The sequence below is a fragment of the Agelaius phoeniceus genome, chromosome 19, assembly GCF_051311805.1.
Source record: "Agelaius phoeniceus isolate bAgePho1 chromosome 19, bAgePho1.hap1, whole genome shotgun sequence".
Taxonomy (NCBI): Eukaryota; Metazoa; Chordata; class Aves; order Passeriformes; family Icteridae; genus Agelaius; species Agelaius phoeniceus.
This window is the reverse complement of record NC_135283.1, coordinates 10,525,001-10,540,886: the sequence shown is the minus strand read 5'-3', so window position 1 is coordinate 10,540,886 and position 15,886 is coordinate 10,525,001. Positions and strand designations below refer to the sequence as shown.

General features: G+C 37.9%; 1 protein-coding gene across 5 annotated transcripts in view; it reads right to left on the bottom strand.

Annotated features, from left to right (window-relative positions):
- CEP112 (centrosomal protein 112) overlaps window positions 1-15,886 on the bottom strand; it is a 197,644-nt gene that overhangs the window by 145,517 nt on the left and 36,241 nt on the right. For 4 of the 5 annotated variants that reach the window (XM_077188113.1, XM_077188114.1, XM_077188112.1 and 1 more), the window contains 8 exons: window positions 15,502-15,601; window positions 14,219-14,337; window positions 13,081-13,224; window positions 10,341-10,495; window positions 9,900-10,017; window positions 8,867-8,962; window positions 8,013-8,072; window positions 5,381-5,460 (listed from right to left, as the gene is read on the bottom strand). In XM_077188113.1, coding sequence (XP_077044228.1) covers window positions 5,381-5,460; window positions 8,013-8,072; window positions 8,867-8,962; window positions 9,900-10,017; window positions 10,341-10,495; window positions 13,081-13,224; window positions 14,219-14,337; window positions 15,502-15,601 — 872 coding nt within the window. The remainder of the gene's footprint in view (window positions 1-5,380; window positions 5,461-8,012; window positions 8,073-8,866; window positions 8,963-9,899; window positions 10,018-10,340; window positions 10,496-13,080; window positions 13,225-14,218; window positions 14,338-15,501; window positions 15,602-15,886) is intronic. The other variant, XM_054645336.2, reaches the window with a different exon arrangement.

The following is a 15,886-nucleotide window of genomic DNA, read 5'->3' as shown; positions in this document are numbered from 1 at the left end:
AAAGAATGACCCAGAATAACCAAATGACTGCAAAGCACACCAGGAGATGACAAGTGAATAAAGAAATGACTGAATAAAGTAATTTCTTTTTGAATAAAGAAATAACTGAAGTTTCAAGAAGAGTAACTGGTACCAAAATAAAGTATTTCCTTCCCTAAAAAGCATTTTTTCCACCTTGATTTAGGAAATATGAGTGCTAACACATTTTCATCAGAAATTTTCTGTGAGGCAAAACCTTGTAGCAGAAATAACTGTGCTACACACAAAACCTGAAATTTAAAATATAAGTGAGTACCACTGATCACCTGACAAAATCCCCAGAAATAGCAGCCCAGCATAGGGAAGCACAGAGCATTGCCCTCACTCTGGAATAACAAGGAGCAGTGGGAAAAGCTGTTTTTAAATCTGCAGTGAGGAAACTCCATGGCACCACCTCCACTGAGAAATCAACTTCTTCCCCTTGACTGCCATTTCAGAAACCACATGAACACAAGAATGTGCATGTACACAAGTACACAAGTATATACCTGCAGGCAGCAGCAGGTATTCAGTAAAATGAATACTTTTAATTTTTCTGCAAAAACATCCACACCACGTCATGATTGGAAAGCTTTGGTCTAGCCACCTAAAACAAACCCAAAATACTGTGAGAACTGTCTGTGTGTGCTTTAAAAACTACTGTGGAAACTATTGGGAAAATCTGCTAATGGACTGGAGTGGCTTTACTGGTTTCTAGAAAGTTTAGCAGTTTAGCCCCTCTTTCTTCCCCAGAATTTTAAACAAGTTCAGACAAGGGGTAGAAAGCCATGGAAAAAAAAGAGGTGTTGGGAGCTCCTTATGTAAACAAATAATTTTATTAAGTGAGTCAGAATGAAGCAGCTGCTCAGCATTTGCTCTGTATCATCCCCACTTGCAAAGTGCTGAGATTTGGCTCCATAGACAGACTTGGAAAAAAAAAAAAAGGCAAAGAGTGAGAGGGAGAAGGTTGTGGAGCACTGGGGTGGGGATGTGCAGGCATTCCTTGATGTTGCAGTGTTTAACTACAGCATCTGCACCTGTACAGGGGGATTTAATCTCATTTCATTTCATTTCATTTCATTTCTCCTAAAATGTCACTTCTTAAAATTTGTTTCCTTCACACACTACAGAACTGAAGAACAAGAACTCATGAAATTTGTCCTTCAGGAGAATATGAAAATGTTATTTGTGTACGAGGCAGGCAAAGCAAAAAGCATTAAATCTGACCCCATAATCCTCTCCAGTACATGAGAACAGTCACAACCTTCATCCTGAAGAAATCAACCTGGTCTGCACTTCCCACGAGGGTGACAGAGGATCACAGCCTCAAACTATTCAGGATGTTTATAATTGAGTCCAAAATCTCTCAGTCTCAGGAGTGACCAAATTTAAGTGTCTGTGCAGCCACAAAGGTGGGATCCCTGTCCCTGGGAGTGTCCAAGGCCAGGCTGGAGCAGGGGGACACTGGAAGTGTCCCTGCCATGGCAGGGCTGGCATGGGATGGGATGGGTTTTAAGGTCCCTTCCAACCCAAACCATTCTGGGATTCTTTCATGACTCTGTCAAAACCACCTCAAAACTGAGCTGCTGTTGTGGTTGTAATCTTCAATAAAATGGGGAATATTTCCCTAGAGTAAATATATATTTCTCATAGCAAACTAAAAGTATTGAACAATCTGCTGCCCAAATATAAGCAGAGGAAAATAAATATATTGAATGAATAAACATCCAAAGAACAAGACACAAGAGATGATGCTGAGAGCTGTTTAACAGAATTGTATAAACTCAGCAAGACCTTTTCTTTCTCTTCCATGCAATTTCTTCAGCAGCAAATGGGTACAGATTTTTTTCCCCTCATTTATTTTCTGTTTCATTCTACTCAGTTTGTACTGTGACAAATTATATACCTCCATTTCCTACTCCTCTTCTTACTGTGAGATAAGAACAGCAGAGATTCAGCCTATTTGCAACCCACTCTCAAGACACATTTTCTGCAACCAAACCACAGGGATTAGAGAAACAACCTTTCCCCCCAAGTAATTACAGAGAAGCTTTTCAAGAAAACTTTGTTCTTATAGAAATGCCATTTAAAGGACATTCTAGAAAAGCCCTTGCAGCACTTCTCAGAGGGACTTTTGCTATTAAGCAATGCCTGTGACATGCACTGCAGAAGGAAATATAAATTTTATATCTACAAGTCACCACCACGAGTCAGGAGTGTTGGAGCAATTCTTTTGCAAAAGGTTTGCTTTTGACAGATATTTCCACCATGAACTTCAGAAGAAGAAAAAAACCTCCTGTAAACTACATAAACCCCTATTCTGTACTGAAACTGTGGCAATACTGGTTTTTTTTTTTATTTTTGAAGTGAAAGATACTTTCAGAAATGTGGATTTTACTATTCCAAACAATGCCTCAAATCACTTTCATTCTGCATCAGTGTGGATATGTTTGAAACAGCAGCAGCACTGTTTGCTGTCACAGCACTGGGAAAATAATGATAATAATAACAAAAATCCCCTAAAATGCCTGCCACTTCCCTTTCTGTGTGCTTGCAGCTCAGCAGCTACTCAAGATATAATCCTGTGGCCATTTCAGAATCAAAGTGCATTCAGATCAAAGTAGTTTATGAGAAATCACTGATGCACCTACTGGGTTCTGAGTTACAATTCCACCAGGCATCGTTTCTATGGAAGATGCTGAACTGTATTTTCACCCACCTCATGCAAGAAAAGGTTGTTTTCTAAAGATTTACTGGCTCTGCCTGAGCTTGGAGTTAGTTAAATTCATTCTGCAAGAAGTTAAAGAAATCCAGCAAACTGAAGCATTTTTACGTAAGATATTGGATCTTATGGACTGATATTAATAGGAAAAGGATTGCTGAAAAGAATAATTCTTGGAAAAGAATTCAAAATTCTTCAAAATGGAGGAAAAAAAAAGCCATAAGGAAGCCATCCATTTCTGCCACAATAAATACCACTGCTCCTTATCTATTACCTACTTGCATATCATATAAAAGCACATATATGAAAAAACCTTAATATTGTCAAGACACACTGGTGCTAAAGGAATGGTCTGAATTGCAGAAAGCCCTGCAGGACTGGCACTTCCTCTGTCCTGAGCATGTGAGTCTGCTGCAGGCCTGGTCAGAAATGCAGAGCTCAGACCCAGAGCTGCAGTCCCAACCAGCAGAACATGAGCTGGGCTGGACTCACACCCTAGGGCACTGCACTTCTGCAAATATCATCTTTTTAGGATCCTAAATCCAGCCCCATGGATCTGCCAACTTCTGTCTCCAGCCAGCCAAAACCACACTAGAAAGCTAATTTTTATTTCTATTCAATTACTTTTTAGCATTACTAATTCCCTTATTAATCTTAAAATTAGCCCCAAACTCCTGCTGTAAAACAATCAAAAGAGCAGTTTTATTAGAGTAAACTATCTCCACAATTAAACATTTTTCATTTCAGTTGGGAGAGGTATATTTGATTTCATATTAGAAATCTCTACATTTTCAACAACCTGAATCAAAAAAAAAATTAAATTAAAAGAAAAAACTTAAGAGAAACCAAGTGCCATAGGACATGGAAGTGACCCTGAGAAAAATACAATATCAAAGAATATTTTTATTTAAAGGGGACCCACAGGAGCAGCAGCAGCCTGTACTAGGAGACACTTTGAAAACCAGACAGGAACATATAGGTATATCCATATAGAGCCCTATAGGTATGAATCACTTGCTGTGGGGGAAACAGGAGATGATTTTTACCCTTGGAACAGCCCCAGGGCTCTTCAATCCCAGGAGCTGAGCCATGCCCAGTTCTGGCCAAAGATTGACCCACAGGAGTACAAGGCTGGGACTGAGCTCTGCCTGCATTGTTTTAATTCATGGCCCTTGGAGCATCACCAGCACTGTGGGCTCTTAAAATTGAGTCTTTCAAAGCCTGACTTCAACTCCAAGCTACACCTAAGCTGAACCACAGCCAAGGAATATCTGAAATAACTGAGGATGTCCTGAGCTCCTGCAAGAGCTCCTCAGGTTCCAAAGCCCCAGCAGCTCCCAGATCCTGCCTGGAGAGAATTCCCTCTGCACCCACGTGGGATCAGCCCTGGGCTGCAAAGCCAGACTGGGTTTATTAACATAAGTGCAAACTGACACATTATTTGAAAGATGTGGAAGAAAATTAATGCAGCTTCGTTATCAACAAATCAGATGGTAAAATACTAAAAGATTAAGTGCAGTTGATAACAGTTCAACCTCCCCAAAATTATAAATAATAGCCAATGTAAAGAATTTAAAGATTAAAAGCTGGAGTTTTTATTAATGTCTGCAGTGATTTAAGATAGTCTCTATTTATGCCAAATACCTCAGAGATTATAGAAATAAAGAAATACAGACTCCAGCCCTGTCACTTTTATGGAATGAAAGTATCTTTACTTGCCTCTCCCAGCCTAGATAAGGTACATTGTGATATTAAACTGAATACTTCCAACAAATAACTTCTGCTTTGTTTCAGAATAATCTGTTTTGCCCAGAAATTACTTCCACAGCTTTGACTTTTAGCTGGATTAACACATGGAGAGAATAATTTACATAACCAAAAATGGAAGGAGCATAGCAAGAGTTGATCTTGTCCTATGTGCATCTGCTGTACATAAACCACTCCCTTGCTCAGAAAACATCAAATTTGGTGCTTCCTGATTAGCTGTTCATGGACAGAGTCAGCAAAAAAACTGTTCCAAGTTAGCTAAGGAAAACTGTTTGCTACAGAGCATTTCCCCCAGCTTTAGATCCACATGAAGAACAAACAGTCCCACAAAGAAGAGTTGTATCAAAGAGAAAAAAATCTGCATTAGACTTGTAATTTGTGGATATTAAACATAAAATATAAAATCAGAAGCATCATCTAGTAAATTAAAATATATTTTAAGTAAACACACCTTTCAAATTTATTCAATGTTCTAGAAGAGCTCAAAGCAACAAGTCTTTAGTTTTAGTTTTTAGTTATTTACTTCCTATGAATAAACTCTGAATTGAACCTGGGCCCATTTATTTGAGAGAGCAAGACCAGCTGACATCATTAACACTATTTATTTTAATTAATTCTCATTAATTCTATTTTATTCCTACCACTTAAAAGTCAACAAATTTGGGTGAGTTGGTTCTTACTTTATTTTTTTCATTTTTCTTGTTGATTAGAACACTGAAGGTGCAGCTTTAAAACAGGAAAAAACTATAGGAGGGCAGTTAGATGAGTTAAAGCATAAGATTATTTAATAAATAAATATTAATAAATAAATATTAATAAATAAATATTTTAAAATACATGGGGTGGTTCAAGAATTATTGCACATTCACTTACTTCAGAACCTGTTCCAGGTGGCAAATTTTCTTTTGAGCATTCCCTTTTTCTTTATCCAGATCACTCCTAATGCCATTAATCTGCCATTTAAAGAAAAAAACACCAAATATTTTAGCCAAAACAGCATCTGAGTTAAAATAAATCAATGTTTTAGATTCTAAAAACTATTTATTTGCATGATCCTTTTCCACTGATGCAGACAAATCTTCCACGGATTTCTAAAATTATGTGAAATTCAAAAGCAGAGATTAACAGAGAGATGAAGTATGGAATGGAGCCAATGAGCTATTTTCCTTCTCAAAGTGAGTATTACTGTCTAGAATAAAGAAATACCAGTAATTACATAAAAAAGGAACTCGATTTTCTTCAGGTAAGTACAGAAAAGCAGACAGGAAACTGCCTAAAATAGTGCCCTGTATTCTCTGAGGTGCAAATTTGTGACCAACCAGAGTGAATCACTTCTGATCAGTTCTTACAATAAAAAATATCAAACAGAAATAGATAAACTTCCTAAAGAATAATAATAATAGAACAATTAGCAATTATAATCCTAAAAATAGTTACAAAACCCTTTGAATTTGGCAGCTTCCCAGGTGAAGGCCACACCACAAGTCTTTGTAATGTTTTTTGCCAAGAGCAGGTTAAGTCCAAGAGTTTGTACATAATCCAAGAGTTGTATTGCTTTAGAATTGCTTAAGGAACAACGTGGGGATGGGAGATACAGGAAATCCTTTATCCACCTACAGCCATTTGTAATGTAAAGAAATACCAAATAAAAGAGAAGAAATAAAATAAAAAATAAAAAATAAAATAAATAAAATAATAAAAAAATGAAATGAAATGAAATGAAATTAAATGAAATAAAATAAAATAAAATAAAATATTTAAAAAAATAAAAAAAATGTGTTTTACTAAGTGTGCAGGCCAGTGAAAAAACAAATCCAGAGATTCTCTGCTGTGAGAAGTTTTGTGGAGGTGTTCACTCCAGGAACACTTAGTTGGGTTCCAAGAGCCTCCAAACCCATGAGCTGTCTATTAGAGAATGAAGAAGCTACTGCCAAACCTGATAAAATTCTATATATTCAACAGGTGGCTTGGGAATGGCTGTCAGGAATAATCTGTCACTCTCCTGATGCTGAGCTGAATGTTTGCAAAACAAGCAGTGGATTATTTATAAAAAGCAGGTGTTTCCTTGGCTTGTAAAGCCATTTAGCCTAACTGGTTCCTGATCCAGCAGATAAGCACATTTAATCAAACAGTGACATTTAAGGTTCCTACCTATGATTTGTTTGATGTTTAAGTATCCTCAGAGGCAACAGCCACTGCAGACTCATAAAGATGATTAGATAATGGGTAGGTTTTTAAGTGAACAGATTGCAGCAGTGACTTCACAATTCCTTTACTTGTTTTAGTATTTTATGGGCCAATCCATCCTGGTTTATGGATTTATACCCATAGATTATTCACTGGTATTTTTCTTCTCGTCCTCTCTCAAAGATTTGGGCTTGAAAACAGTTACACCAGAATTTATGAACAAACTGCTGTCAAGTTATCTATAAAAAGAAAGGCTCTGCTTCCTTGTTTGCTGATGCAGAATTCCTGCTTCTCTCCCTGGGCTCACTGGTTGGAGGCATGGCTGACACACCCTCAGCCCATGCTTAGGAGCTTTCTCCCCAAAAGATCCTCAAACCTCAGTCAAATTGTGCCAATATATTTTTATTTTGGCCTGCAAATCACTCAAATCCTGGATTTTTCTTGAGTTCAACATTTATAAAACCCAAGATTTGACTAAAAAGACAAATGTAAGCTAGGTTTAAACTAAGGCAGATCCTGGAACAAAGAATGTTTTGACTTCAATGTTAGCAGAAGGAACTAACTCAAACCAAAACCTCTCTACAATTCATGTCACAAGTGCTATTACCAAGTGACAAGTAGCTGGGATCACAATCCATTATTTTATGTTATAAATTTGCCACATTTGGCAATGACATGTTTGAGTAACACATCCTTTCAATTAAACAGGCATCTAAGGCACCCTCTGGCTGCACATGAGTTGCACATATAATGTCACTAAAATTGAAGTTTAATTTGAAGCCTATTGATGTTCTGAGTCTAAAAGAGCAGGCAGGATTTGCAAAGTGCTTTAAGATGAAGTGTTTCTGATGAAAATTACATTTTTTACTTGAAGTTTCTGCTGTAAAAACGATGCCTGTTGACAATATCTAGAGAACACATGGAGAAGGATGGAACAGAGACACTCTGGGGGAAAAGGAGTGTGGGAGAACACATGAGCACTGGCAGAGGTCAGGCCAGCTTTCATTCACTTCATTTTCCTTTCAGCTGCCACCACAAGCAGTGTACACACACAGGACAGGCTTCCAGGGCCACTTTTTTGGGAATGCCATCCCAGCCTCCATCCCCTGGCAACAGGTTCCTAAAATCAGAGGTGATATCCCTGTCCTTAAACAGCTGTCCTTAAAATATTACTTGACTTTGTCCAATTATTTTTTCCAAACCGTGTGAAGTGCTTGGATTCCTCAATTTACTATTTGAGGGTTTCAAAATTTCAACTTTTAAGTCCTGTACAGAACAAAATTGTGCAGAAGATGGGAGATTTTCCTGGAAATATTACCTGTTTCTCATATGCACGCTGCATGCGAAGCTTGTCCTGCTGAACCTTGTATTCTTGCTCCTGCAGAGGAAAAGATGTGTATTCTAAATCAAAATATCCCATTTTTCTTCCATTTCAGAGCATTCATCAAACACAGACATTAGCTATCACATAGAACAGTTCATAACAAAATAAAAACCTACTTTATATCATCATGAAAAAATTCTCTGACATAGAAGAGAATTTAACCAACACCAAATAACACAACTATCTCCAAAGTCATGATTCATGTTTGCTAAAGAGAAACAGCAACTTGTTCTCCTGAGCTATTAAAATGCCATTCTGTACTATATCAACTGTGAAATGAAAGACATTGGAAGAAAAGTAGATGCCAAAACTCAACCAGGACTGATACATGATACAGATGTGGAACTCATTACCCTGAGATAGGAGGATTAATTTAAATGCCTACAGGAAGACAGAATATTGAACTGAACTATTAAACAGTGCAAATTAAAAACAATTTTGAAACTTTAAAAATGTTTACAGTTTACGAGAAAAAAAAAGATATTCATCATTCTTTGTCAGGCTTCTTTGTAATCCACCAATAGAGATTTAAATTCTTTTATTTAACATGTGAACTATAAGAAACAGTCAGAAAACTTCTGTGAAAATTCTGCTCTTACCTCTCTTTTAGCCACACTTTTTAAATCAACCTTTAACCATATGTGAAATTTCATATATTTCCATTCATAAAAAAGAAACAAGCAAGCAGGGTATATAGAAGTACATTTAAGGATGGGTATCTAAACATTTAAATCATCAAATAAAGTAAAAAGAGTTGGTCATTTCTGAGAAAGAAAGTCAGGGCTCACCCTCAGCTGTTGCTTCCTTTGAAGTTCAGCATCTTGCAGTTGTTGTTTCAGCAGAGCGATTTCACGGCGTAATTCTGCAATCACATCACAAGTCTGCTGGGATTTAACAGAAAAAGCAGTTTTTGTCTTGGAATCCTCATTAGCTCTTTTGCATTTTTCAATTTATTTCTCTAAAGTTTCCAGAAACTGGAAAAATTATCAACTGGGGAGAAAAAACCTGTATGAGTTTATGGTTCTGGATGCGTCAGTTTGGGCCCTCTGGTGAGCTTAGAAATGGAAACAACAGGACAAAAACCCACCCCTAATAATAAAAAAATCCCTACTAAAATCTACTAAAAATTGGTAGAAAGAAAAATACCTTGTAAATGAAATGGAGTAAAGTATCATCAAAGCTCAGAGAATTTCAGCAAATAAACACCAAACACCCCACTTGTCCTATGGCTCTATGGATTAATAAATGGTATTTAAAACTTGAGTCTTTTCTACAATTATTTAACTTTAAAATCCCTTTAAACATGTGCCATCTCTGTACCTATGCATATTGGTAGATATCAGCCTGACAGATGCTTTTCCAGAAACAAACCAGAGTTATTACATTTTGGGTGAAACCTACACTTGCAAAATATAAAATTATTTCCTTAAACACATAAATATTTAACACAATGTTCAATACTATGAGGCCTGCAGGACTATGTTTTTCTGGAAAAAATATTTTCTGTCATGGAAGAGGCTTTATGAAAACATTAAGTCTTCAAGGGTGTACCCAGAATTTTTACAGGAGCACAAACAAAATCAGGATGTTAATTGTACCTTATTTGAATCAGCTGTACAACACACACACACCAGAATGACCAACCAACTTCAGATGATTTTTCAGTCAAATTTGGGAATGAAAAATTAAATCTCAATTTTATTTAAACTTACACTCATGAGTAACCTGGGGAACTGAGCAATCCCTTGGATTTATTCATAAGCATCATATTGATAGAAGAAATAAACCCCATTTTCCTGCCTGGTACACCTGGCAGCATACCTGAGCTTGTTCCTGCTTCAGAAAATCTCTATCAACATCAAATTTACTTTGTAGTTGCTGAAGGTTCTCCTTGTATTCCTGCATAATCTGGTCCTTGTCTTTCTGAAGTAACTTGTACCTACACGGAGCAAGCAAACAGAATATGGAAATTGCTTTCAGATTTTGGCATTTTACCTGCTCAGTATCAATTCCACGGAGTCTGCACGTCTGCCACGTGCTCTTGTCACAGAATGAGCTGCTCATAAATAATGGAAAGGTAAGACACTCCTCAAGGTGGTCGTTTGGGTCACTTTAAATGAGTTTGACACCAATTAATATATTTTCATGAGAGTTTTCTAATGTCAAATGCCATTCAGTGTGTTCCTGGAACAAAATTAATAATGTTTGCTTCTGGAAATGCCATATTCTTAGAAGTTGAACAACTAATTGTTTTTGAATTACCTTTCTGTCAGCTCCTGAAGTTGGGAGCAGACCTCCTGGTAGCGCAGTTCTGTCTCAGTCTTCTCCTGAGATAATTTCTGACGTTGTAAATTACTATTTTCAGCCTCAACAGTCAACTGCTGCACACGGGCCCCCAGCTTTTGGACTGTCTCGTTCTAAAAGAATAAAGAATTATTGAGAAAAGCCCAGAATCAATGAGGGAATACCCCAGTTGTTATTCAGTAGCCTTGAGCAACAAAGTTCTCTGATGATGCAGAGACACAAGAGTTACAATGGCAAAGCTGTCATCAATCCTGACAGTAAATTCTATACTGTATATAAAAACAAATACATCTTCAAAATGTGGGTGTTTATTCCCCCTCAAAGTGACATCTCTTCTCCCTTACACAGAACAGCATATGCAACTGATTTCTAAATTACAAATCCTCTCAAATGGGAGAAAAAAACAATATTTCAATGGAAAACCACAATGGATGATAATATATACAAAGAGCATTTTTAGACTTTCCAGAAATCTCATTGCAGTAACTTTCAGTAAATTACAAGCATCTCTCAAAAGTTGTATCTTTTTCCTGGAACTTCATCTCATGATATAAACAAATGTAAAAATGAACAGAATAAGGACAGGCAGGTAGCATGAGACTACTCCAGGCCTTCCCATTCTTCCCTAAATGTATGGTAATATGCAGGGAAATGAGGGAAGAATTCCTCAGGAGGCTGCGGTCAGAAAATCAGACCCAGAGTAGGTATCAGAGTTCTTTTTATATTAACAAAGGCCTGAAGATGAGGGAAGTGGAACAGAAACTTCACCCACTCCTAAAGTAAAATAAAACCCCAACTATCTGCCCTGTGCAGCCCCTGCCCTGTCACTGGAGGTGACACAAACCTGAGCCAGGGCAAGAACCTCCCTCAGAGACATCACCTGAGCTCTGGCCAGTGGCCACAGAGATTTCACAGCCACAGCAAAACTCTCCATCTGTGCCAAACTGCTCAGTATGGGTTTGGTTTTCTGGGGGAAGAAGGTTGTTTGCTTTGGAGACTCGGGGGTTTTTGTCTGTTTTGTGGTTTTCTGGGGTTCTGGTTTTTCTTTTTAATAATTAAAAAAGGAGTAATTTTAATATACCACTGAATATAATTCCTGGCTGGCCCCATGTCCCTCAAGGAAGTTCATCCTTGTTCAGGGAACAAACCCCTCCTTATCAGCTCTATGGCATTAATGGAATGGCTCAGCCAATTCCACTTCTAACAGCACTGGCATTCCTGACAGCATGAAACTCTGAACAGGGAAACTCTGAAACACCAACAGAAAAAAAATTTCAAAATCAGGAGAGAGAAAGGAGAGAGAGAAAAAAAGAAAACTAATTTCCAGTGACAGTCTAGTCTTTCATCTTAAGCCCTGCCTTGAACTCTACCTTGTTTAATTATTAAATCAGAAGCTGCTCGGCAAGATCTGTCTAGTTTTGATGGTTCTTAAATTCAATCTTGCTGACAGACTGTGTCCATTTTTCTCTGTATTTACTGTTACCTATGACATGATCTGAATGTTAATTTTTAAATTCAACATTCATTAATAAAGGAATAAATTTTGTTTGACATTGTCTTATCACTTATTCAATTTTTCTCATACTTCATCCTGATGAAAAGTACAGGATGCTTTTTTGAGGTTACTTGTTAATTTTTTTGCTTTTTGCATCATTTATATAACAGGCACAAAATCCAGATTATACCTAATAACATGCTTATAATTACTCTAAAAAAGAAATGCAATAAATTAGAATAATCAATACTTATTTTAAAATCCTTTTAATGCCATCTTTCATCTAACAGAAGTATTTGCTCAGTCAAAGAGGAGGTGGGTGAGTAAAAAATCACATTTCTATGAAAATAGATGTAATATATAAATGATCTACAAACCTGCAGAGACAGAAGTTCTACTAACTTGAATCAAATATTTGTAATTAAGGACTGATTCTAAGATATCAGTGTAACATTGATTGAAGGGCTGTGCCCTGCTTAATTTTAGCTGGGGAATAAAATCCTTGCTTGGACTGGCTGCCAGGACAGTGCCCTCTCCAAGGAGAGAACAACTGCAGTATTGAAAGCAAGGATGTACATGCATGAATAACAGAATCATGGAATGGTCTGGGTTGAGAGGGACCTTAAAAACCATCTGATTCCAGCCCTGCCACGGGCAAGGACATCTTCCACCATCCCAGGCTGCTCCATCCTGTAGCATTCACATTCTCTGGAAAAATCCCTTTGCCCAGGATTTTCTTCTGGAAAGCTGAGAAGCTTTAGAGAAAAGGAAAACAATTTTTATCTCATTTGCTTCTCCTGTGTTGTGCTCACATGTGGAATGTGTTTGGAGATTGTTTACCCACAGGTGATTGTTTCATTGCATTCTGCTGTGAGTTGTTTTGACTCATTGGCCAAGCTGTGTCAGGACTCTGGAGTGAGTCACAAGTTTTCATTATTATCTTTTTATCCTTCTGTCTGTATCCTTCCTGTATTCTTTAGTATAGTTTAGTATAGTATTCTTTAATATAATACAGTATTACAAAGCAATAAATGAGCCTTCTGAGCACATGGAGTCAGATTCATCATTCCTCCCTGCCACGGGGGTCCCTGCAAACACAATAGCATCCAACCCGGCCTGGGGCACTTCCAGTCCACCTGAACACAAACAAATGGAATTTAACATTTTAAGAGACACTTGGGAGAGGTTCACAACCAAACCTACAGTTGACTGTGTCTGCTGCAAATACTCCTCCTCCATCTTGGCCAGCCGGGCGTTGGTCTCCTCCAGCAGCTCCTGCATGTCCTCCGTGTGCTTCTTCCGGATGTTGAACTTCTCCTTCTCCATCTCAGCCACCGCGTCGTGGAGCTGCGCCAGAAAAAAGGCACAAAGTAACAAATGGCATCTACAGCTAGCATTGAGAAGTGTTAAATTATTATAGCATATGGGCAGAATCAGTGAAAAGCCCAGGTGTCACACTTCTGTCCTCTCTGAAAATATTGTTTCTCTAAAACCAAAAAAAGATTGTGGCTGCCCATCCCTGGAAGTGCTCAAGGCCAGGCTGGATAGGGCATGGAACACCCTGGGATAGTGGAAGGTGTCCCCATGGCAGGGGGTGGCACTGGATGAGCTTTAAAGTCCCTTCCAACCCAAACCAGTCTGGGATTCTATGAAAAAAATAAAAAACCCAAACAAAAAAAATACCCAACACTGGAGCCTCAGGATCTTCATCACAAAGGACAATTTATGATTTATGATTATGACTTGCCTTTAAGAAGGCAAGAATTAAATCCAACTTCATTTCTACATGCAGGGCTGCAAAAAAATTAAATTGTACAGCAAACTTCATGAATGGAGGTGGGTTTGTCCTTTCTGTGACCCTCTCTCTCCTGAGAGGGGGAAGCAAGACAAATACTGACAATAATCTGGACAAAGGTGACACTGTCTCACAATAAACATGCTCTTCCCTTTGCTCTGCTGCTGTCTTGAGTTGAACAATAAATAAAAATACATTGAAGAATTCATGACCCATTGCAAGACTAAGAGTTCAAAGGAATCACCGTGACAGCAGGTAGCAGCAGGTTTATCCAGATTAAAATTCCATGTCAGGTCAACCAGAAATAAACACTTCCCTAACAGATCCAGAGACTTGCCAGGAGGCCAGATGAACCCCAGGAACAGGGTGACCAGCTGGGTGCAAAAGCATCAGCAAAAAGAGTCTGATTACTTCAGGAAAAAATAAAATCAGCGCAAAAACCACCCCTAAAACATATTCTGTGTATTTATTTTTTGAGTGACAAAATGTACTATCCCAGATAAACACTGCAGGAGTCTGTCAGAGGAGGGAAGCATTGTTCATTACCCTTTTCTCCCACTCATTGTTCAGGCAATCATTGCTCTGCTCACACATCTTCTTCAGCTCTGCAATCTGCTGCTCTTTGGCTTCTCTCACAACTTGGGACTCACGAACAAGGGTCTGAACTGTTAAAAATGGGAAAAAAAAAATAAACAACCATTCAAGACCTTTGGGATTTTTCAGTGTTGGCAGTAGATACAACAAGTTTATGTCAGTGTTCCAACTGACTTGGCTTTCTGATGGTTTTTAGCTCTTAAATACTTAATGGATGTGCTGCTTTAAGTTGTAGCACTTAAATGGTGTCATTACAAGGTGTTCTCTCTTTTCTACTTTGTTTACAGAATATTTCAGAGAGAGTTTTCCTTCCTGAAGGAGTAAATATACAACAGCAAAACTCTGTATAACCTCAAGAAAACAGTTATTTTAACCTGATTTTATGAGCATCCTTAGGAGAAAAGGTTCTTGTGAAGGTAGAATGCCCAAGACATATATGAAAATGAAGTTCCCCAACTTAAATTGCAAATTATGGCACCACCATTAGTGGAAAAAGTGGATCTATATTCACACTCCACTATGTTTTGAGGATTTTCATTACCTGGAACAGTGTGGGCAACTCCAATTCAACCTGTTCCAGCCAAGAGCAACCACCAGCCCACAGAGAGAAGCCCCAGATCCCTTGTTGGACAAATTACTTTCCCAAGGAGCAGGAAACAAAATACATGGAGCGCTCTTCCTTTTTGTCCATAGATTACCAAACTCCTGTATTATTTTCCAGTGTGGTTTAGTCCATAGTGCAAATGGACTCCAAGGAATTCTGAAAGAAACTAACACTGAAAAACTGCTGACAAGCCACTCTGAGGGTGAGTTTTGTACTCGTGACACGCTCAAGAGCACTCATGTTTGAAATCTCTGCCGCAATAGTCTTAAAAATAACCCACTGTGGTTTGATTAAAATGTACTGAATGTATAAAAAAATGAACTTTGAGCCAGAGATTCCAAAAAAAATGGAAAGAAATGGCCAAAATATTTCAGTGGCATCAAAGAAACTTTTTTTGGTGACGCTCAAAAAACCTGTGTTCAGTGTAATAGATCACAGGCCTCTTGGAACACTTGGGTTGGAACAGCAGAGACAACTGGACAAGAATCTCAGAATCCAAAGGAAAAAATTAAATCAAGAGCTACAAATGATGAAGAAAGGGATGTGTGTGGAGGAACACGCAAGCCCACAGCCACAAGAGAATGCAGTACAATACCACCACAAAGAAGACAACCATGAGGATAAAAATCACCTTTTTTCTCCAGTTTTCTTATCATATCCTCAGACTCTTTTTGTTTCTTTAGATAGTTGGACTTCAGCACATCTATTTCATCATTCTTTCTATCCAAAATCTGCAGAGAAAACTCAGAATATTTTAACATATGTCCAAAACATTCCAATCTACAACCAGTGCATAAGATACCTGGTCTGCCAGAAGTCCTCACATCATGCAGGATTAAGTGATTGAACCTAAATCATTTTTCCAGCTACAAACAAAGAACTGGTTTAGACAAATGTAGGAAAAAGCAGATTAAAAAAGGAGTTTCATGTTTTAAGGTGAGTTTTTTTGGTTTTCCTTTTAAACCTGGGCAAACCCAGTGCTGCTTTTTTTGAGGTTGGAAGTTTCATGCTGCTAT